Raw genomic sequence first — 25,801 nt, forward strand, 5'->3', positions numbered from 1 at the left:
CTTCCTCCTATCCATCAGACTCTATAAATTGCATCTTCTAATCCTTTCTTCATATTCAACATTCCAGAGATCAGAAACTACCTTAGTCAATCACCTCTGGACTCTTTTCCAACATCTCTTTGTCCTTTTTAAAACCAAGTGACCAAATCTGTGCACAGCAGTCCACTTGTGGCCTAATCAAGGCATTATCCAATGGCGCCAGAATCTACTTACTTATACAAGTCCATGTCCTCTGCATCATCCCCAGAATTCATTGTGTTGTCCTCACAATTTTGGCAATGTGTCCTCTAAATTTTAGATCTTTATCTGCTATCACCCCAAGATCTCTTATTTCCTCTGCCTCTAACAATATATCCCCACTAAGCATAAATTGTATATTTCATCTTCTTCATCATAATCCAATTCCAGTCATGTACCCTCAAGGGGTGTACAGGATATGATAGTACTACATGAAATATTTACATCACTACTAATTTCCTATCTACAATTTTCCTCCAAATCAGTCTGTTACTTGTCAAGACTCCAACATTATCAGATCTTATATTTCTATTGTCTAAGGCACTTTGTACCGTATCAATCCACCTATATCTTGGTCTTCCTCTGGGTCATTTTCCTGCCAACCTGGCAGAGAACACTTGTTTTGCTAATCTTTCCTCACCCATTCTGTTTAAGCGACCATACCACCTGAGATTAACTCTGCTAACACATTCCTGGATACTGACAATGTCACGTTCTTTCCTAATATCCTCGTACTGAATATGATATTGCCATTGATGCCATCTGTTCGTGCCCTAATCTTTCTGAGGACTCTCATATCTGCAGTCTCTAGTCTTTGATCAAGTGTTTTACTTGTGACCCAGCTCTCAGATTCATAAGTTAAAACTGGTTTGAACACTGTCTTGTATACAGCTAATTTAGTGTTCCGACTAATTTCTCTCTTATTACATATGAATTTATTCAATTGACTTCCTACCATACCAGCTTTGTTGATTCTGTTGTCTATTTCCATATTTAATTTACCATCTTCACTAAAAATCGTGCCTAAGTAATTGAAATGTTTTACTTGTTCCACAGGTTCTCCATTCACAAAATGCAGTTGCCATTTTCAATGCTTCTGCCTATTTTCATTGTCCTTGTCTTTTTATTGCTGACCTTCATACCATATCTATTACAACAGCTACTCAAATTCAGTCAGGGAATCTTGAAGACTTGTAGCAGATTTATTTAGAAGTATAACATCATTCACATAAAGCAAAGAGCTTACATTAATATCTCCAATTTTGATATCAGGTTTAATACCACTTTCCTTCTTAATGTGATCCATATAGATAATGAATAACAGAGGGGATAATGTACATCCTTGTCTGACACCAGATTTAACATTAAACCATTTTCCTGTACTTTCTTCAATTCTAACTGCTGACTTACAACTCAAATAAAGACTAAGTATTGCTTGATATAATGCCCCATTGACACCATATAACTGTAGCATACTGAACATTGCATCTTCTAATCCTTTTTTCATATTCAACATTCCAGAGATCAGAAACTACCTTAGTCAATCACCTCGGACCCTTTTCCAACATCTTTTTGTCCTTTTGAAAACCGGGTGACCAAATCTGCGCACAGTAGTCTTGTCTTGTTTTTGTCTTGTTATTGCTGACCTTTATACCATATCTATTATAACAGCTCTGTTGTAATAGATAGAAAAGAAACCAAATTTTAAAACCTTACAATGTTACAACATTGAACTGGCATCCCCACTCCCATGCCCATTTACTCAATCTATTCAAGTCTTCTTGCAAGGACAAAACATCTGCTCTACTCCTCATAGTTTGTCCTAAGATTGCATTATTAGCAAACAATTGAATATCTCTATTCAATATCAAATCTCCCCTAATATCATTAGCGTACAGGTTAAACAGCAATGACCCTAAAACAGACCTCTGAGGCACACCACTAGTGATTTTCCTCTTCCGGGATATTGCTCCCTAATACACAACTTACTGATATCCATCAGATAGCCAATTTCCAATCCAATGCATTAATCTAATATTCAACCCCATCTGCTCTAGTTTGACTATCAACTTATCATGCAGTAATCGATCAAAAGCCTTTGCAAAATCTAAGTATACTATACTGTATATCTCCATCTCCTTTACCCAATGAAGCCATTACCTTATTGTAATAAGTAAATTACTAAAACATGACCTCCCTTTAACAAATTTATGCTGTCCAAAGATAATACAACTGTTTTCAACCCAATTCTGGATCCTGGTTCTCACCAGCATCTTCAACACCTCAATCACCAAAACTGAAATACAGATAGGCCTATATAGTTTTTGAAATCCTCAAATTCTTTGTTTCAACCTGGTCAGATGATGAAAACATTGTCAACATATTGCACCCAAATTTTAGGTTTTTGATAGCATCTTTTTTATGGCGCTCTTCTCAAAGAATTCCATAAATAAGTCAGCCAGAAGTGGAGTGGGGGTGGGGGAAGAAATGCCTATAGGAAACACAGAATCACTCATTAAGAAGAGACTTAATTTGAGATATTTTTTCTGCTGGTTACTGTTATTCTGATAAGGTACTGTGAACAAACAGTTCACAGAACATATTCACTGACTAATTTGGAGTTAGGAGAATCTCTACTATCTACAATGGGTTGCCAGTGATTTATGAACTTTCTAGATTCCAAAAAATTCCGGAACTAGAAGTTGTCTTGAAATAAGGCACATTTTTTTTTTTTTTTTAAATTCTAAATTTAAAATTTTTTAAAATCCAATTTGAATGTTTCTATAAAATCATTGGTTTTATTGTGCGCAGCTAAGTCAATGCTGAATCTAATGCAATGTAGGAATTGTCACCTGGGAGGTTATTTATTTTGGTGATGCACTCTTCAGGGTCCATGACAACTGAGGCATTTTTTTTTAATCTGCTTTAATGACCTTTATGTTGTTGTAACACAATTTCTCGAATGCTGTCAGTTCCATTTGTGGGATGTTTCTTGGTGGTCTTTTTGTTGAAGTAACAAAAGTAGCTGTTTAAATGTACATTAGGTTAGCTGAATCTCTTGGTAATATTCCCAATCCTTTTTTCTATACTGGCTATGACATATACTTGTTGTAAGGAGTGAAAATAAAATTCTTTTAATAATAAATTCTCTAATTGATACAAGGTATATGATGGCAGATTGATTATGACCTTGGAGTAAAGAAAAACCCTGTTTTATTTTCCTTTATGTACAGAAGTACTGAATTTTTTCTGTAAATTGCTTTTATTTCATAGAGAAATTGAAAGAGTTTTGTTGACAGTGTCTGTCTATGATATCCCATAAATAAGCAAGAAGGGAGATTATCAGCTCAGAATGTAGGGAGAAGGTGTGGTGATTAATCTTGGGAAGTTCAAATCTGATTGCAGCAATTTTATAAACGCTGGTAAAATTTGTATGCTTTGGTAGAATTGAACTGGGGCCGAAGTGTTATGAACTTCAGCATCATTGTCCCTGCATCTAACCAGAAAGGTAAGTCTGAAAGTTTTTCAGTTTGATGGATAACTTCTCTGGCTTATTAGCCAGAACAAATGAACTCAATGTCAACTTCCAAGGATAGTTTTAGTTTGGTGGTTCTTGAATTACTTTCACTTTATGTCTCTAGCTTTTTAACTCATTTGTAAAATAAGCATACTTCTGACAAACGTACCTATTGACACAAGAAACTAGCTGAGTTTTTTAGTTTAATATTTTATGTTACTTCATTATACTGGAAATTCGATGAATGCCTTTGAATATCTTTTTCATTTCTTTATTTATTTTTTAATGGTTGGTTTGTGTTGTAATAAATACCAAGAAAAATAAGCTTCATAATATTGAAAACTTAAGCCTGTCCACACTTCTTGACTGTACATTACCTTGTGCAAAAGCAGTTTTAAAAGCTAAAATTAGCTTTTACATCCAAATCCATTAATGATCATCATCCTCCAAATTTGTTTTTACCATAATCTGATATTAAAATAACTGCCATTTGTAAATCATAGATTTCAAGTTTTTCTTCTTCTCGTTTTTTTTTTTAATTTAATGATATTTATAATTAAAAATATATGGTAAAGCTAGCTGAGCTGACTCAATTATAAAGAAATTAGATTTTGTATCACTGGAGCTTCAACTGACCTTTCCACTGACCAATGGAGATCACTTGGATTATCTGCAAAATAAAATATATCATTCACTTATAAATTTAATCATTTATTAAAATAACATAAATAAATCATTAGCTTTTCAACATAGCCACAGAAACCTCTAAGAGCTGATACATGTGTGAGTGAGTGACTAAGGAGGACAAAAAATGTTAATAATAAGGTGAATATTACCGATGTTAATGAAATGACAATCATTTTCTGGTATATATCCTCGGTGAGTACTACAATGGACAAACCAGCTATGACAAACTGCTAACACAATATTTCAAGTGCTGGTTTCTCATCAACAGTTTTTTGATAACATTTTTATTTCAAACAGATTTTCTTAAATTTTCATTTTCCATTCTGTTTAATCAGCAACTATCAAATTAGACAGCCACTGCTACATATTTTGAAACTTAATAAAGCAGCTTTCAGATATCTTCAGTGTGACTGTGACACTGTATAAGCCACTAGTCAGACCACACTTGTACTATTGTGCTCAGATCTGGTCACCTGGTTTTCAATGTGATGCAGAGACACTGGAGTGTGTCAAGAGATGAGTGACTAAGACAATATCAGGATTTGGAATGCAGGCTATGGAGAGGTTGAAGAGATGTGGATTGCAGAGCTTGGTGGATAGGAGGAAGAGAGGTGATATGATAGAGATGTTTAAGCTAGTGAGAGGATTTTATCAGATTAATCCAGAGGGGATTATAAAAAGAGTAGAAGGTGAGAGGGGAAGAACAAGAGGTTATTCCTGGAAGTTATGTAAAAGTGTAGTGAAGAAAGGCGCGAGGAGTAGATTTTTTACATGAAGAATTGTCAGTGAATGGAATGCATAACCAGAATGTGTTGTTAATGCAAGGAGTGTTAAGGACTTTAAGATTTCATATGATAAATATGTTGTCAGTTGAATGAACCTCCTACAATGAGTCTGTCGACTCCATGGAGGGTGTAATAAAATAAGAATAATAATATGGCCCTTTGATATATGTTTATTTCTACTGAGTTTCTTTAATGATAGTTTTGTGTTGTATCAAAAATAAACCATGGTCTACAGTTTTTGATAAGATATCTCTAAACCCACTCTTGGATCCATGTTAATATATTTGAATTCTCACTCTCTCCCTTTTACTTCCTATAAGTTATTAGTTTATTCATCAGATTGTCTGCATAAAGTTTGCAAATTCCATTATCATTTCCTGGATTTAATTTACTCTATTAAAAACTGCACCTATGTAGTGAATATGTAATTCTTATTCTAAATATTCAAAACTGTGAAAATAATTTAATGTCTTATGTTTTTGGCCTATTTTCAATTTTTACTGTTCTACTGCTGCTGACTTTCACATCAGTTGAATTACAGAAGTTACATTAAGAAATAGAAAGATAAAGGTCACTCAAAATGTGTTAACTTTTGAACCTTTTCACTGATGAGAAAACCGAAACCAGTTAAATATTCTTTGCTGACTTATTTTCTTTTATAATTTAAATTAAAAAATAATATGCAAAACTTTATGCTATTTGTTTTTAATTCAAGGTTAACCAAAACTGTGATACAAAAATAGTGATTTATTGAAAATCTTACTCAGTATTTTTATACAATACTGAAGATTTTGTATCACTTCCATTATCCTTTCAAAATTTAGTCATTGTGCGATATTTTCAGAGCAGGGAAAAACATAATTGGGAAGCACAATATCTGCAACATACACTATGCTGACAATAGTATTTGGATACCTAACGTGCCATGCAAATTTCGGATCCTACCATATGCAAACATTCAGGGAATGCTTCATAAGTCTGGTAATAAAAGATGGGATTTGCTGCATATTTTGCACTCTACTTGATGGCAACATCACACACATCAGCTGAACTGAAAGACTTCCATTGTACGATGGTAGTTGGGTGTAATATCAGTATTTCTGTCCATGACATTGCTACCATCTCAGTACATTGAAATCTACTGTTGCATTTGTAGATGGAAAGTTGATGGTGCTATCACAGCAGGAAAATGGCCTGAGAGGCCACTGGCACTCACTCACTGAAATCGATGAGCTCTGTCTTGGAATGTTCAAGCATCCTGCATGTCATCAGCAGTGAACCTTGCAGTCAACTTGGAAAATGCTGTACAAACACCTGTCAGCAATAGAACTGGCCACAAAGAGTTGCTTGGCTTAGGTTACCAGCAGCATGACAGAGCTGCTGCAAACAAGCCACACATCACCCCCCCCCCTGAACACAACAATGTTTGGACTGGTGTCTTTCCCAGAATTTCTGGACTATAGATGATTAGAAAATATCCAATTTTCCAACATTGTGGTCTGTATCTATTCCATGCTGTGCCAAGCCTGATTCTTCAGATTTACTGTTGCAAACGTAAGATCGGTGTTCTTGTATCCTCTTTTCTACAGAGCATCGAGTTTGTTCAAAGTAAGAACAATGACAGTCATAAGAAACTTAATAGACACCAAGGAGAGCTAGAGGAGACCGTTCATCTTTTGAAGATGGAAACTATGCTGATAATTTGTTGATAGGAAGAAAAGTAGCCATTAAGTTGCATTTCTTAAGAATTCTAGAAATAGGTTATGAGATGCCAGAAATGTAAGGAATTGGAAATCGACATACTGTTTTTCTTTGTTATTTGAGCTAGGATTATAGGAATTAAAAATCTTATGTGATACTTTGCAGACTTGTGTTACTGTTTTAATTACCATTCTGTGATCCTGTACTGACAATGCCTATGAAACTTAGGCAAAAATTCTACATCAATCAATTTTTTTTTGTGAGTTTTCCTCCATTTTTATATTTCTTTTGAAAATCTAAATATACTACTGTTACCTTATCATAAAAAGTAAGATTACTAAAATATGATCTTCTTCAAATTCACACTGTCCATCAAAGATAATACTGTTGTCAACATAATTCTGGATCCTTGTTCTCGATAACTTCACTAATATAAATTAAACTTTCTAGAAAATTATATTCTAATTTAATCCTTTATCCAAGCATAGCAAAGAAAATTTACACCTGAAGTACCTTACACTTTGTATTCTGTAACACCATTCTACTACTTGTATATGGGAGATATAATGCTGCATACTTCAACCTTGGTATCGCTTTTGGGTTGGCTCCCACTGATGAGCCCTCAATAAAGGTCAAAACTGGTCTGGGAAGCCCTTTGCATAATGCAAATCAGTATATACACCTAAAAGAATATGTGTTTTGCATTATGAGATACTAAGGCAATTAATGTGTATTCGCCTCAATATCCAAGTAGCATCGATATACAAGTTGTTAAGACACTTCACCAGCAAATTTGTTTGCTACACTTGGATAAAGGATTAAATAAGAATAATTTCTTGGCAAATTTAATTTATAACCAAGTGAAAAGACAAAACAAAAAACTTTCTATAATCTCTCTAACACCTTAACCACATCACCATATGAAGTGGGTGGTACAATCTTCCCTTCCTTCTAGTGCTTTGGAACTTGACTCAATGAAACACTTGTATTAAATGAGTATATCAAGGCAGATCAACTCTCTGGCACATTTCTTGAAAACACTTGGTGATATATCACCAAGCCCCACAGACTTATTTAAGTCCTACATTTACTAAATTCACCATATACCTCTTGTTCATGCACAGTCAGTCTCATAATATCACATTCACAAGGATGAAATATCTTTACAAACTGCTCATTTAATATCTCAACAATATCCTCTGCAGTAGTTATCCTTTTACCATTTCCTTCAATGTCATCTGTGCATAATCTTTCTTTTTTCTGCTGGCACCATACCAAATAATTTCCTAGAGTCCTTTTGGCTTTATTACCTAACTAATGCTCATACTGCAATATTTCTACCCTTACTAACAGTGTCACCCTCCTTGGCTGTCTTTTGTACTCCTCATGGACCTATTATTACCACTCATCTTATGTTGACTCCATAATGCCTTTTTGCTCTGTATGCTTAATCTCTACATTCATCCATTTCACACCTACCTTAACCTTCTGACCCTTGAAATATATTTAGACAGTGATTGATTCTACTATAGTTCTTGAGTAGCACCCAAGCAGCACTGATCTCCTGTCCACCTAACTTTTTATTCCATGCAACAGCTGCAAGCTGTCTCCTGAGCATTTTGTAATCACCAGCTTGTAGTTCCACATATATTCTTTCCTCACAGAAGTCCTCACATGGCTGGAACCACACTCAAGTAACCACTTCATGGTCACTCTCATCAAATGGAAGGCGATTTTACACCTTATTTATAATGACATCCAATGATGAGATGTTGAAATTGAAGACTCTTGATCCTTGCATGCCCTCGGTTATATACTGCTTGAGGTAGTTGTCCCTCAAAAACTTGAGAAATTCATTTCCTTTAGTTCCAGTTGCCATCTCATCATCCCAATCTATATTGCCATAACTAAAATCACCCATGTCAAAAGTTCTTCCTTACTTAGTTATATTATAAATTAAAGAAGCCAAGAAATTATATTCTTGGTTTAATCCATTATCCAAGTAAGCAAACAAAGTTTGCACATGAAGTAACTTCATGACAGGGCAACTTGTATACAGATGCTAATGATTTCACATCAACTGCCTTGGAATCCCATAATGCAAAGCACATATCCCTACAGACATGTATAATACTATGCATTATGGGAAGGGCCACTACTCAGACTGGTTTTGACCTTTATTGAGGTCTCATCAGTGGGAGCCAGACCCAAAAGTGATACCGAGGTTGAAGTAATTGATGAGACCTCGATAAAGGTCGAAATCGGTCTGGGTAGTGGTGCTTCCCATAATGCATAGCATTATACATGTCTGTAGGGATATGTGCTTTGCATTATGGGATACCAAGGCAATTGATGTGAAGTCATTAGCCTTTATCTATGAGTTGCCCTGCCATGGAGTTACTTCATGCACAAACTTTGTTTACTTGCACTTGGATAATGGATGAAACCAAGAATATAATTTCTGGGCATCTTTAATTTATAAAATCACCCATAATGATCATCCTTTTGCTATATGAATAGTTAATTTGTTTATACACTTCACGGTCAATACCCTTCACATTATTAAGTCTACAGCAACATCCATCTAAGTATTTCAAACTGCCTCAAAACTATTTCCACTATTTTCCCCTTGCATCTGTTCCTTGCATGGGCAAAACTCCTTTTCTATCATCATCAGCACTCCACTTCTCTTTTTATCTTTTCTATCTTAATGAAAAGCATCATACCCTTTCATCTCTATTCCTGTCAGGATGTCCTCATTCAACCAAGTCTCACTTATTCCAACAATTTTGAGTGAATGAACTCAATCAATGCAACCATTTCATTCTCCATGTTTCTAATACTAGCATTCATATACAAACATAAGAGTTCATTTCTGGATTTATAACAAGTTTCACTAATACCGCTTATTAGATGTGTCTTCTCTATACCTTCCTAAAACCATTCGTCTCTCTCTCTCTCTTTACCATTAGAACCCTCTCCAAATTCAATTGCTCCTACATCCCATGCCATCCCATTCCTTTCTTGTCGACCCATGCATTCACTTCCTCTTTGGACACTGACCTTTCTAAAGCTGGATTCCCCTGTCTATCTTGAAACCCCCCCCCCCCATTTTCATGTCTTTCTTGCACACTTGTTCTCTCATTCTCTACAGTACAAGTTTCACTAATATCACTTATTAGATGTGGCTTTTCTATGCCTTCTCTAAACTCATATTACCAATTTCCCATTCATAATCACCACTTCAATCCTTCCCCCCCCCCACCCTTCCTTACTCTTCTGCTTTTCTACATCACCTCTTATTTGTACAAATATATTCTCTGCACAAATTACTGTCCCTTTGAGCAAAAGCTTTACCAGATGACTTTAGTCATTTGTTCCTACTACTACTAGCAACTCTTTTGCTCACTTACTTATTGGGTTAATACAAGTCAAACTCTGCAGTTTGAATTGTATTATTAATCATACTGGGAGAGGTTTAAAAAGGGATATGTTCTTTGTGACTTTCCAGCAGGCTTTGAACAGATGATATAAGCGAGAGAGCAATTTGAGGTAACTGGTTCAGCACTCCAAGGGTCAATATTAAATTTTGGAAAGCAAAGATGAGACACATAACATGCAAATGTATAGGATATTTTTTGCAAGAGGTGGCAGAGATAACCACTGGAGTGATGGTGGACAAGAACCTAAAATCCATGCACAGAATTCTAAAATGGAGAACATCATAAAATCGATTATGACAATGATGCACAGGACACTGACATGTAAAAGGTTACAGCTTACTTATATACAACTGTAGTAGCACATGTGTTACAGTAAAATGATGAAAGGCACATGAGTCCAATATTAATTATTCCAGCCTAACTAGGATTTTTTTTTTTTTTTATGTTCATTCTGTCCATCAAAAGGTAGAAAAACTTGCATACATCTCAAATCATTTACCACAAACATTTATCACAGCCTAGTTGAACAGCAGAGGCCTTATCCACTCAACCATCCATCCAGGTCAGATGAATTTCAAAAATTCACTGTGAAAGTATTTTTTTTCCAGTGCCATTATTTTATTTAGATTCCATTATTAGATCAATTCCCATCTAAATTTATGATTCAATAATATGGTTTACAACACCAACTAACAAGAGTGAACATCATCAGAGGGTTATTACAAATAATTAAATAATCATTACATCAGATTACAATAGTGCCCATCGTCTGCATCCATCAATCCTCAACATTTCTGCTGTCACAGAGCTTTTTCTCTTGGTTACAAAGTATATTATGCTTGAAAAAAGAAAAAAAAATTATAAGCAAAGAGAATCTGTACTTGATGTATATTCATGACTAGTCTGTTTCTTCATCACCTCTTACTTGCACAGATACGGCTACACATCAATTACTTCACCATCCCATAATGCCAAAACGTTATGGAAAGGGTCAAAACTCAGACCAATTTAAAACTTTATCAGGAATCTTATTTTAATTTAGTCATGATTTTTGAATTCATTTAACATTAGTATTCTATAAAGATTTGATGATAGGAGGTGTACTTTATGAGAGAGTGACAAAAGAACATTTCCCAGATGTGACTAGTACAAATGATTTGAAAAGTGATCATTTGCTTTAGTGTTACATGGTGATCAGCAATCATTTTAGACAAATTATGGAGACTATAACCGTGTCAGAAATAATTAATTTCCCGACGTTTCAACATTCGTATTAAGGTCATCATCTGGGGGTATATGCGTGTGTGTGTGTATATATATATATATATACAGAGACAAGCTATATTACATTTTAAACAGTATGCCAAAGAATAAATGATTTGATCAACTGTTATTCTACTGGCCTGACCTCTAGAGGAAAAAAAAAACTACATCAAAGCTATATTCTATTTATAACATTATCAGAGAACAAATTCTTATAGATAGTTTTATTACAGCAAAAGTGGTGTCCTAATTTAACGAGAGTTGTTTTATTATATTAGAGATGATATCCTGCATTACTTACAGTCCTTCTTATAATTAACTCTTGGACAAAAAGGTTATGTGGGTAGAATATGTGCCTTCCATATTCTTGCGATTGCCTTTTTGGATTTTTGGCCTTTCTGATCATGCCCTGAATACTCTACATAGCTGTTTGACTGCTGTTTACATCACACCAAAAAAACGTGGTATGAATTTAATTTTAAGGAGGCCTGTGAAATTCTTATCAACCACCCTAATCTTAACAATAATGATGGTCTAAAAATCCCAAGAATATGGAAGGCACATATTCTACCCACATAACCTTTTCATCCAAGAGTTAATTATAAATAGGACTGTAAATAATCCAGGATCTTAACTCTAATATAGCATAACAACTCCCATGTTAAATTAGAACACCAATTTTGCTGTAATAAAATTATTTATATGAATTTGTTCTCTGATAATGTTATAAATAGAATATAGCTTTGATGAAGTTTTTTTCCCTATTAGAGGCCAGGCCAGTAGAATAACGGTTGATCAAATCATTGTCTCTTTGGCATACTGTTTGAAATATAATATGGATAATATACATTCTATTCGGCAATAGTTTGAACCACAGAGCTGGAAATTCACTAAATTTCTAGCTTTGTGGTTCACAGTACATCCTATTTGAAACATTCATATACTTTGCAACTTCCCAGGTCAGTATAGCATGATTACTGTCACCAACTGTTGGCAGAACAGTCACATCCTTAAACTGAAACCCCTTCTGACTAAAATCAAATCTAGCACTCTCTGGTCTCAAGTTGCTTCTTTCACATTTTGCTTCAGAAAGTTGTCTAGAAACAATAAATAAATTCTCCTCATGATTCTCCTCCTCCAATCATGAGTTTTTTCTACTACTTAATCAATGTTCAGATAACTTAAGTCACCCATGGTGATTACTCATTTAGTATACCAAGGATAATTTGGTGATGCATTTCTTCATCAAAAGCAACTAGCACCATCCTACCATATATTTCATCCCACTATATGGGATATTATTACTATTATTGTTTTCAGATTCAACTCTAAGTGGACTAAAATCATCTAATATTATTAGTAATACTCTCTCCCCTCACCTATCTTTTCAGTCCTCTTTAAAGCATCTCTTTACACTCCATTCCAGGAACTACATCTACATTACAGTAGCATATAGATCCACATCATCTTCAGATTCATAACTATGCTTCACGATATTCCTATCATTATCATGTTTGCATATCTTAACTGAAATTACATGAAAATTCTCAGCGTTTCTCCCAAGATGATATCCAATAAATAATTTCCACAGCCTTTTGATGCCAAATCCCTTCAAGTGCAAACAATTCTTCTTATTCAAGTATTTCCTATCGCACACTTTCCACACATCCAAAGTCTCACACCCATTTCTGCTACAGTTTGTTCATTGAACTATTTGTTATCATGGTCCTCATTCACTCATTACCATCATATCCAGGTAATAAACTAACAATTTTCACCTTCTCCCTTTTCTTTCTTGCTTCAATTTATATATCATTATTATTATTATCATCATCATCAGAGACTTCCAGGGAGTCATGGACTTATCAAGGGAAGCCATAGATCACCCACACCAGATATTGTACCTTCCCTTAAATTTATTTGTACTGGATGCTCACCACTTCAACAGGTAAACTGTTCCACTCATTCACTGCTCCTCTGTGAGAGAAAAATCTACCACTCATCTTTTTCTTAACAGCACACACTTTTCTATGAATGTGGCATGTTCTCTCCCGACTTTTCATATAATTAAAAATTTCACGATTTGATAAAGCACCCTTTCAGAAATTTATACACTATCATTTCACCCCTCTTTCTCCTGTTTATTATTATGTGTGTGTGTATTCCACGTCCTTAATCTACCATCGTAATCTATATTCCATAATCCTGATATCACTTTTGTTGCTCTTCTTTGCACCTTTTCCATGGCTTTTTTTTTTTTACTCTCCCATAAACCGAGGATACCAAATCTGTGCAGTTTAGTCCAATTGGACATTGTAAATATTGGACATTGTAAAGAGATAAAATTACTTCCTTATCCTTACATGTAAATGTTTGTTTCAACATTGCAATTATCTGCTGAGTTAAATTTGCAATTTTTGCTATGTGACCATTGAACTTCAACTTTCTATTTACCATAAATCTATGATCTCTAGCTTCAATAGTTACCCAAAACATAATCCCATTAATATGCTGCTGGATACTTTGAATAGATTTATAGTGGACAGAAAGTTGAAGCTAAATGGTCACATAGCAAAAATCGCAATTCAACTCAGAAATAATTGCGATGTTGAAATGAACATTGACGTGCAGGGATATGGAAGTTATTTCACCTCTTTACAATGCTTTAATATGATAGCATCTGGATTACCGTGTGCAGACTCTGACTCTTAGGTTCCAAAGGAATAAGAACTGTAGAAAAGATGCAAAGAAGAGTTACAAAGATATCAGGATTATGAAATGTATATTATGATGATAGACTGAGAGTATGTCAAAAAAAGACACAAGTAGACAGAGACAGTAGAACAAGGGATGATAAGTTAAGAGATTTATAAACTTTTGAGAGGGCATTATAGAATATCAGTTCATAAAATGTTTAATTATATGGAGGGTGGGGAGAGGACAGGGAGGTATCTGTGGAGGTTAATTTGTATGTGGTTAAGAAATGGGTAAAAGCTAGGTTTTTCTCTCACAGAACCATGAGTGAGTGGACCGGTTTACCTATTGAAGTAGTAAGTGCATCTAGTGTGAATGAGTTTAAGAGAAGGTATGATAGCTAGCATGGGTGATGTGTGGTCTCATTTGAGTAATAATATACTCCTGATGTGTGGGGCATTTCCCAGTAAAACAAGGCCCCCGCTGTTTTTGCCAGGGAACCAGGGCAAACAGCGAAAAGTCAGCTACTGGAACAAATCCTAAAACACACCCCATTCAACATAAATAGAGTTCAACATTGGTACTATCAAAATAAGAAGCCTGAATGGCAAAGAAATGGAGCTAGCTGAGGAATTAGATAAGTACCGGATCGACATAATAGGGGTGACTGAAACAAAAAAGGCAAAAACTGCTGAGATCTTTCTGAGCAATAAATACAAAATGTTATATTCAGGCAATGACAATCAAGGAAAAGAAGGAGTAGCCATACTATTCAACACAAAATATGAGGCTAATCTTCTTAAATGGAAGGCAGTCTCAAGTAGAGTGATGTGGGCAAATATCAGAATGGAGAACTGGACAATGAGACTTATTTGTGCCTATGGTCCCACCGAAGGTTCTACTAAGGTAGCAGTGGAGAACTTTTTTGAGGCTTTAGAGAAAGCAACAGACACAATGAAAATGGAAAAATTGGTGCTTGTTGGGGATCTAAATAGCAGAGTAGGAAATGACTGTTAGACATGCAAAAATATTTTGGAAAATCTTGGAGAAAAGTGCAAAGCTAATAATAATGGCAAATATCTGTTGGATTTCTGCTCAGGACATGGACTGGTTATTACTAACACCATGTTCCAACATAAAAATGTGCACAAATTCACATGGAGAGAAGAGGCTAGGAATAAGAAAAGTCTCATTGACTATGTTATTGTTGATAGTGATGTTTTCTCTCTGGTGCAGGACACCAGAGTGTACAGAGGATTTGAAATTGGAAGTGATCACTATTTAGTCTTGAGCAGGATAAAATTGAATTTCATATTGCAAAGAATAACATGTAAGAAAATTTTAAAGTGAATAAAAGTTCAGCATCTCTCAGATGTGAACTGTAGACTACAATACACAAATATTATTCAAGAAAAAATGCAACAGTTTGAGAACAGGAACCAAACCTTGGAGATTCAGTGGCAAACCCTGAAGAAAACAATGATTGATTCAGCCAGAGAGACATGTGGTGAGGTTGTAAGAATACAAAAATCAGAACTCCATGGTGGACACAGGCAGTTAAAAAGGCAGTGAAAAAAAGAAGAAAGTATATGAAAAGTTCCTGTAAGAAAGCTAAACACTGTGTAAAACTAGCTAAACAAAAGTCATGGGAAGACTTTCGTAAGAACATAGAAAATAAATATCAAGAAGGTGGCAAAATATTCTGGAGGTTGTGGAAGAAGGAGACATGAAAACTGTAGAAAGAGATATCCTTGATGTATGGAGTAATTACTTCAAAAAATTGCTAAATGAAATAATCAGTGACAGCACAGTGGTAAAAACACTAACCAGGCATACAATAAGGAATACATATCCATACCTGAAGTAGAAAAATCCATCAAAAGCCTGAAATGCAGAAAGGCAGCTGGAGTAGATGATATTCGACCAGAAATGCTCAATTATGGAGGTATAAAAGTCTTGCAGTAGCGGCACTTCATAGTTCCAGAAGGACCAGGCAGAGAGATGAATTGCAGATGATTGGAGTAGAGCTCTTATAGTATCATATATAAAAAGGGAAATAAAACTGAATGTGAGAATTACAGAGTTATTACTCTATGGAGTGTTCATGGTAAGATTTATATGGTATACTTGAAAAACAGTTGAGAACGATTGTGGAAGGGAAGCTTGGTGAAGAACAATCTGGATTCATTCCAAATAGTGGCTGTTCACTTTACGACAAATAGTTACAAAATCATCAGAATATAACAAAGATCTAGATTTAAGTTTTGTAGAACTGGAAAAGGCATATGACAAGGTGCTAAGAGAGAAGCTATTCAAAGCGCTACAGTTGTATGGTGTCAGCGGGGCATTATATCAAGCAATACTTATTCTTTATTTCAGTTGTAAGTCAGCAGTTAGAATTGAAGGAAGTACGGGGAGATGGTTTAATGTTAAATCTGGTGTCAGACAAGGATGTACATTATCCCCTCTGTTATTCATTATCTATATGGATCACATTATGAAAGAAAGTGGCATTAAACCTGATATCAAAATTGGAAATGTTAATCTCAGCTCTTTGTTTTATGTGGATGATGTTATACTTCTAAATAAATCTGCTACAAGTCTACAAAATTCCCTGACTAAAGTGAATAACTGTTGTAATAGATATGGTATGAAGATCAGCAATAACAAGACAATGAAAATAGGCAGAAGCATTGAAAATATCAACTGCATTGTGAATGTGCAACCTATTGACCAAGTAAAATATTTCAGCTACTTAGGCACAATTTTTAGTGAAGATGGTAATTTAAATATGGAAATAGACAACAGAATCAACAAAGCTGGTATGGTAGGAAGTCAACTGAATAAATTTATACAGAATAAGAGAGAAATTAGCCAAAACATTAAATTAGCTGAACAAAGACCAATTTTAACTTATGGATCTAAGAACTGAGTCCGAAGTGAAACACTTGACCAAAGATTAGAGAATGCAGATACGAGAGTCATGAGAAAAATTAGGGGCATGAATAGATGGTCAATGGCAATATCATATTCAGTATGAGGATATTAGGAAAGAACTTGACATTGCCAGCATCCAGGAATGTGTTAGCAGAACTAATCTCAGGTGATATGGATACTTAAAGAGAATGGGAGAGAAATGATTTACAAAACAAGTACTCTCTGCCAGGTTGGCAGGGAAAAGACCCAGAGGAAGACCAAGATATAGGCAGATTGATACTGTAAAAAGTGTCTTAGAAGATAGAAATATAAGATCTGAAAATTTTGGGGTCTTGACAGGTAACAGACTGATTTGGAGGAAAACTGTAGATAGGAAATTAGTAATGATGTAATTTTTCATGTAGTACTATCATATCCTGTACACTCCTTGAGGGTATATATCAGGAATTTGATGATGATGATGTCTTTCACCTCCTTTATGAAGTGGTACAATCATGCTTTCCTTCCACTCCTTTGGAATTTGGCCCAATGTAAGTCTCATAATAAACAAGTATGTCAAGGAAAATATATCAACTCCCGTTATTCCTTTAAGAGCCATAGTGATATATCATCAGTCCACAGCCTTATTAACCTCGAGTATATTCAACTTCTGATATACCAAATTGTTTGCATCTGATTTGAAAACCTATGGATTGTATTCCTTGGGAAACATATGGCAGGAGACTATTCCAGCAAATTCCTTTACTACTAAAGTTCAAACAGCAGTGGAAGGGATGAACAAAGAGTAGGAGAAGTTTGGTCTGTGATTATTAATTCCTCATAAATTCGTAGATTATAGTTCAGGTCTATGTTACTTCAAGAATGTTGTATACCATGTTATGGTTCACATCTATATCATGCACAGTAGAGTGTCTAAAAATCTAAAAAAAAAATTTAATTATTAAATTAAATTCTAATGAACAGTTTTAAATGAAAGTTGTGTATATTACTTCATACCTTCATCACGAACATCAATTCTTTGAACTTCAATAATAAAACTTTCATAATATTTACAATTGTGATCTAAACGAGTTGCAACCTGTGGAACTGAAACTCTCCACGCACTCAAGTTCTTTAAACGTGGATCATCTTCTATCTTATATGCATCTCCATCACCATGAGAATTAAGAGAATTTTCACACTAAGCAAAAATTGGAAGAAAGAAAGTTAATACTACTAAAGTTCATACTTAAGTAATATATTTTGTAATAATATTAGTACAAATAGAAAATCAAATGTTTGGCAGATTAATTTCTATGAAAGTAACAGAAGTTAAGCCAACATTCAGTCAAATCAAGTATACACACTATATAGTGACTTGGATATGAAAACTGAAATGCCAAAGTAACCACAAATATCCATGCCATGGGTAGCATGTTTGTGATTATCTTTATGTGGTAGATTAATTTCATCACTCAGTGTGAGACTACTGCCTTGCTTATTAGAGGCCCGAAGTGGCGTAAAAAAAAAAAAAGAAGTTTTATGTTTGGTAAAAGGTTTTTGGGATCAGATAAATATTGGATACCCCCCCCTCCCCACCCAAAATGAAATTACAAAAATGAATAAAAAACTATCATCAGCAAACAACTGATTATTTCCTATATCATTTATGTATAAATCAAACAATAAAAGTCCTAGCTCTGAGCATTGAAGCACATCACGCTACTAGTCATATGCTTTCACCTGGACTCTGTTCCTCCATATACCACTTTTTGATATCTGCCCAGCAGCCACTTTCCTATTCACATAACCAGTATTATACCCATCCCCCATTTGTTCCAATTTGCATAAGAGTTCCACATGGTATTTGGTCAATCGCCTTTGCAAAATCCAGCAGAACCAGCATGTAGCCATTTCCTTCATCCAACTCAGTTGTCACTAATGCATGACTGACCCTTTACAAAGCCATGTTGCCCCTCATAGAGTATCATATTCCTATCCACACATTCTTGAATTCTCTCTTTGACCAATTTTTCCAGTACTCTTATTCCCACACCTGAGATACTGATTGATCTATAATTTGTTACTACACAAGAGCTTCCTCTTAGAACCTGCTTTATGCAAAGGAATTATTTTGCTCTTTTTCTACTCCCTTGAAACTGTACCAGAACTGAGACTTCAATTAAAGAGCCAAGTCAGAGGCATTGCCACTTCCCATGCAGATTTGTGCAGCTGTATTTACATTATAATTCTACAGTAACTCAAGAACCTCCAATTCATCCACCTCTTTTCCCACATTAGTCTCTGTCACATATGTCACAGCATGATGTATATATGTCTGGTGTCGAGGCAAGCAGCTGAAAAGACGCTGTCAGAGGGCTCCTGAAAGATTTGTGATTTTTGTTGATTTATTAAGTGTTTTCTTAGATTTCATTGTGTATTTTTAGTATATTATTGTAGTTTTTTAGTGTAGTTATTGTTCTAAAGCATTTTATAACATAATTTCAGAAATATTATTAGTTTTTACTACTCTTAAAAATGGCGCCAAAAACTAGTTATAACAAGGCAGTGACTAAAGTTGTTGCTACTGAGGAGAGCGTTTGTCCTGAACAAAAGGACTACTGCAGTGATGATAATAATTTATCTGAGGATAAGTTGACATTAGAAATAGCTCAGTTAAAAGAAATTATTAGGAAATCGACCAGGGAATTGGAAAAGGTGGAAAAATGTTTGTCTAAACTTCAACAGGATAAGAAAAAGGATGAGAACAAGAACAGACAAGAAAATATTGAACATGGAAATCAAAATATTAATAAAAACAAGGTAAGTCAGTTAATCTCTAAGAAAAAAGAGGTAATATGGTATGGTGACTCAATTTTAAAATTTGAATTTGCCGAGGGAGTCACCACTTCTAGTTTCCCAGGAGCGAAAATTAAAAATACGACAAAAGTAATTGAAAACCAAAAAAGAAATGTAAAAGAAATGGTAGTGCTGGTAGGTACTAATAATTGAAGTGGTGACAAACATAGTATGAGAGAAGATATGAAAAGTCTGTTGGAAGAAGCAAGGCTATGTAGAAGATATGGATGTGAGTTTTTAGATGTGTGGTGTGTGTTTGATGGCAGAAAAGATTTGTATAAGAATGATGGCTGGCACTTGAATGGCCTGCTTGAATTCATTGGGCATCAGAAACCTGGAGAAATTACTTCTTGGTATGAGACCCAATGCAGAGAGTCAGGGAAACTAGATCATCAAGGGGAAGAATGGGAAAAATGTGCATGAAAGTTCAGCTAAGGTATACAAACGTGATAAAGATATGAATCCTTTGAACATGGTTATGTCTGTGGCTAAGGAGTGGAAAAAAATGCTCTTGGTTCAGATCTTTTAAGTGTGTCTGGGGAGGAAAAAGAGAAAATTTTGGAACAAGACCAAATAGATTGCATATCTAATTATAAGAATAGGCTAGGTCGTAATTTATTATGTCTATACACAAATGAAAGGAGCATTAGAAACAAAAGAGTTGAGTTTGTTGCTTTATTGAATACGATGTGGCCTAAGATGGTTGGCATTAGTGAAACCTGGCTATCAGAATCAGATATGGTAAGTGGGATCGAGTGTAATGGATATACTATTTTTAGGAATGACAGAAGAGATAGGAGAGGAGGAAGAGTGCTACTAATGATATCAGATGACATAAGTCCAGTTAGGATAGAAATACAAGAAAACAATGATGGGAACAATGTCCGATGTAGCAATGAGTTTGAGTCTGGTGTGAAGTGGAGGTTAACAGAATGAAATATATGGTGGGGTGTTGCTTCAGACGTGGCGGCTCAGTTGTAGGGGATGAAGAAATGCATCCCCAATTTAGCTTTATGGGTACCAAGCAAATGATCATTATGGGTGACTTTAATTTTCCAAACATTGATTGGGTAGAAGAGAAATCTCATGATAAGAAAGAACAGGAATTTATTGAATTGTTGCTCGACAACTTTCTCAAGCAGCATGTGAAAGAAGGAACTTAAGGTCGAAGAGTGTTGGATTTGCTCATAGCGTCAGAAGGGATCTCTGTCATCTGTCAAGAATATGGATATTTTACCACCAATTTGTGACAGTGATCATGCTGATCTTTCTTGAGAAGTATCTACTTGTATTGAAGCGCTGATTAAAACAGGCTACATGCTGAACTAAAAATCTGGAAATTATGATCAACTTAGAAGAATGCTATCTTTGGTCCCATGGTATCAGTAACTGAATGGAAAAAATGTCAGCAACGTATGAGAATCTTTGAAAAATGATTGAATGAGGGGGGGGGGGGTATCTCAATGTATCCCTAGTGTTCAAAGAATAAATACGTTGGGAATGAAATGGATGTGCAGCCTTATTAAGCAAGAGATACACAAGAAGAAGATGATGTGGAAAGAATATTGTGAGAATAAGGGTGAGAGGAGTGAGATCAGAAAAGTAATGAGTATTGTGAGAAAAGCGAAAACGGAGTAGGAAAAGAAATCGGTCATGCAAGTTAAAGGCAATCCAAAAGAATTTTATCGTTATGCCGCAAGCAAAAGAAAGAATGGATGTGGAAGAATAACTTTATTGAATGCAAATGGTACATGAGTATCAGAAGCTAAGGAGATTGTTCAGTTAATGAGTGCTCACTTTGCTAAGATATATCAACCAGGTGTAGTGCTACTGCTACATTGGATGAAGAATGGGGTTGAAGAGCTCTTGCATAACCTGGATAAGAATTTGTCAATAGGGACAGATGGAATATCAGCCCATTTGATAAAGGAATATTCAGCTGAATTGGCTAGGGCTTTCACACATTTGTATAACTTGAGTCTCAGCTCAGAACGATACCACAGAAATGGAAGGAATGTATGATAGTTCCATTGCAACAGGGTGGAGCAAAAACTGATGTGTCATACTACCGACCTATTAGTATCTCTGGTGTGGTAGTGAAGATTTGAGAGAAGTTGGTAAGAACTCGTATATAGAAATGGGCAGACAAGCATTCTATACTCTGCAGGGTATAGAATTATAAACTCAGCATGGTTTACTAAAGGAAGGTTATGTTTTAGCAATTTGCTCATATTTTATAATAATATTACAGCCGAGTTGGATAAAGGGAATGGATACACTATGATAATGTTGGATTTTTCTAAGCCATTTGATAGGATACCACATGATAGGCTGTTGCTTAAACTGGAGAATATGGGATTGGAATATAATCTATTGACATGGATCAGGGGATGGTTGACAGACAGATATCAAAAAGTGGTATATTGGGTGTGAATCTGCCAGATTTAAGGTAACCAGTGGTGTACCTTAGGGTTCAGTCCTTGGGCCATTATTGTTTAATCTATACATTAATGACATCAAGCAGGGTCTATCATCAGATTTGCAATTGTTTGCTGATGATGTAAAGAGAGGCAGAACAATCAGAGATGCTACTGATATTCAGGAATTACAAAATGGTTTGAATAGACTGGAAATCTGGGCAAACGAAAATGGCTGTCATTTTAATGTTAGTAAGTGTAAAGTTATGCACTTTGGAGTGATTAGAGTTTCAGTGGCATATTAAATTAGTGAGGTTTGAAGAAGCAAGGGATCTTGGTGTATTAGTGGATAAGAATTTAAAGTTCAAAGGTCACATAAAAAAAGTTGTAAATACAATTCAGAGGATAATTGCTATGTTGAAGTGAACCTTGACATGTAAGGATAAGGAAGTAAATTTGCCTCTTTATAAGGCTCTGATAAGATTACACCTGGATTACTGTGCACAGATTTGGTCTCCCAGGTTCCAAGGGGATAAAGAATCAGTGGAAAGGGTGCAAAGAAGAGTTACAAAGATTATATCTGGATTAATGGATTTAGATTATGAGGACAAATTTCGAGTATGTGGATTGCAGACTTTAGTTAACAGGAGAAAGAGGGGTGATATGAGAGAGGTCTATAAACTTTTGAATGGGTATTATAGCATTTCAAATGATGAAAATTTTCGTTATATGGAAGGCGGGGAGAGAACACGGGAGGGGGGGGACATCAATGGAAGTTAAAGTTGTTCTCGGTCAAGAAAGGGGTAAGTGCTAGGCTTTTCTCCCAGAGAACAGTGAGTGAGTGGAATAATTTGCCCTTAAGGGTAGTGAGTGCATCTAGTGTAAATGAATTTAAGGGAAGGTATGATAGCTGGGTTGGGTAATTTACCTCCCTCGATGAGGCCTTGATTTCCTGGAGGTCTCAGATAATAATAATAATAATTAACCACACTTGTATGTTATCCTTTGCAAAGGGGTTACTTAGTAGCTCGTAGCTCAACTATTTCTCTGCTTCTGCCACTTGGTGGTAATCAGCACTCATTAAGGTTATTTGGGATTTCCTCTGGCCTGCTCTGTTGGTTTTTATCGTAATCTAATTTTGCCTTTCTTTTTCTGAAGTGCATGCTTAATTGATATTAATTATCCCTCTAACACCTATCGGATTAACCCTCCTAACTTCAGGTATACAATTTAATATAGTTTCCTCTAGTTGTCCCTTAACTATTTCCCATGCACTACTAGCATCCTTCTCTTTCAGGGTTTTATGCCATTTTAAACCTTCATGCTTCCTGCTAAGCTTGTCATAATCATCTGCCTCGTTGTTTGATATACCCCTTCTTTACAGAATATTCATTTTTTACAACATCAATGCAGCCACCTCGTTGTCATCATCATCAAATTACTGACATGTATCCTCAAGGAGTTATAGGATATGATAGTACTATAAGAAAAACTTACATCATTACTAGCTTCCTATCTACAATTTTCCTCCAAATCAATCTGTTACTGTCAGGACTCCACCATTATCAGATCTTATATTTCTATCTTCTGAGGCACTTTATCAAAACACATATATCTTGGACTTCCTCTGGATCTTTTTCCTACCAACATGGCAGAGAAGATTGTTTTGCTAATCTTTCCTCTCCCATTCTGTTTAAGTGACCTTACCACCTGTGATCAGCTCTCCTAACACATTCATGGATGCTAAGAATGTCACATGCTTCCCTAATATCTTCATTTTAATACAAAATTGCCATTGATGCCATCTGTTCACGCCCCTAATCTTTCTCGGGACTCTCATGTCTGCGGTCTCTTGTCTTTGTAAAGTGTTTTATTTCTAACCCAGCTCTCAGATCCATACGTTGGTTTGAACACAGTCTTGTATACAGCTAATTTAATGTTTTGGCTAATTTCTCTCTTATTCCATATAAATTTATTCAGTTGACTTCCTACCATACCAGCTTTGTTGATTCTGTTGTCTATTTCCATATTTATAATAAACTAAGTTTAATCCTTTATCCAAGTGTGAGCAAACAAAGTTTGCACCTGAAAATATCTTCAGGACTGGGGTAAGGTAGTACAACACTGGGAAACTCGTAGCAAAGATGGACCAAGCTAACATCACTACTATCTCAGTATCTCCCATAATGCAAAACACATCTCCTTGTGGATATGTATAATGTTATACATTAAGGAAAGGGCCACTACCCAGACTAGTTTCGACCTTTATTCAGGTCTCTTCAGTGGGAGCCAGGCCCAGAAGTGGAGATACCAGGTAGAAGCAATAGCGAGGTCATCTTTACCTATAGGAGTTGCCAAAAGGTGTGCGACCTTTTTATTAAATTACTCTGGATTTAGAGAAGGACGTTGAAAGTTTATTTTTCACTTGGTTCGACTATAATAAATTTAGTTTAATCCTTTATCCAAGTGTGAGCAAACAAAGTTTGCACCTGAAAATATCTTAAGGACTGGAGAAATCCTTCTTAGATAAAGGATTAAACTAAATTTATTATAGTCTAACCAAGTGAAAAATAAACTTTCAACAATTTCCATATTTAATTTACCATCTTCATTAAAAACTGCGCCCAGGTAGCTGAAATATTTTATTTGTTCAATAGGCTGTCCACTCACAATGTAGTTGATATTTTCAATGTGTTTGTTATGTTATTGCTGACCTTCATACCATATCTCTTACAACAGTTATTCAATTTAGTCAGAGAATCTTGCAGCCTTGTAGAGGATTTATTTAGAAGTATAACATCATTCGCATGAAGCAAAAAGCTGAGATTAACATCTCCAATTTTTTTTTTTTTTTTGGATTCTGAATGAAGAATTCTGAACTCCCTTCAGAATCCAACATAATCCACCATATCAAAGGCTACATTTGTAGATATTATTTAATGTAAATCTCTTGTTATAAACTCTTATTCATATAATTACCTTTGAGTTTTTCTTATTTAATTATTTAATCTAGGATATGTATTAATAATGGAAAGAACTCTGTATAAAATTAATGTTCAGATTATTTTATTTATTCCTATATTAATAGTAGAAGAATTTGTGTCCATCATATTTAATTGTATATTATTTGAATTGAAAAATATCCTTTTGTTTTATTTCTGTATGTAAAGGTAAAATGTTATGTAATGCTTTAATTGTTGTCATGGAGACGGAGTTAAAAGTAGAAAGCGCGAGTGTGGTAGCGCACGAGTTATGGACATGAGATGGAATTAATATAAGCTAGACGGTGAGAACAAGTTTTGGTGGGAAAAAGCAGTGAAGGTATATAAATGGAAAGCCAGAGTAAACAGGAGAGTCAGAGAGTCAGGAGTCAGCACTAGAACTGGGGAACTAGGGACTGAGTGCAGTTGGTACACTCAGAACAGTACAATAGAGACGAGGAAATTATTTATTAGCAGCATGGAGTTAAGAGGCTGTAGTAATAGGAATTAAGTGCTGTAA

At 35.2% G+C, this 25,801-nt stretch overlaps 1 protein-coding gene across 2 annotated transcripts in view; it reads right to left on the reverse strand.

Annotated features, from left to right (window-relative positions):
- Positions 1-25,801, reverse strand: part of LOC150102965 (sorting nexin-14-like) — a 793,179-nt gene that overhangs the window by 328,229 nt on the left and 439,149 nt on the right. For both annotated transcript variants that reach the window (XM_090397844.1, XM_090397845.1), the window contains 2 exons: positions 18,042-18,225; positions 4,172-4,205 (listed from right to left, as the gene is read on the reverse strand). In XM_090397844.1, coding sequence (XP_090253970.1) covers positions 4,172-4,205; positions 18,042-18,225 — 218 coding nt within the window. The remainder of the gene's footprint in view (positions 1-4,171; positions 4,206-18,041; positions 18,226-25,801) is intronic.

The sequence above is a fragment of the Typopeltis vanoorti genome, chromosome 9 (assembly GCF_054136105.1).
Source record: "Typopeltis vanoorti isolate ZY-2024b chromosome 9, IOZ_Tvanoo_1.0, whole genome shotgun sequence".
Lineage (NCBI taxonomy): Eukaryota > Metazoa > Arthropoda > Arachnida > Uropygi > Thelyphonidae > Typopeltis > Typopeltis vanoorti.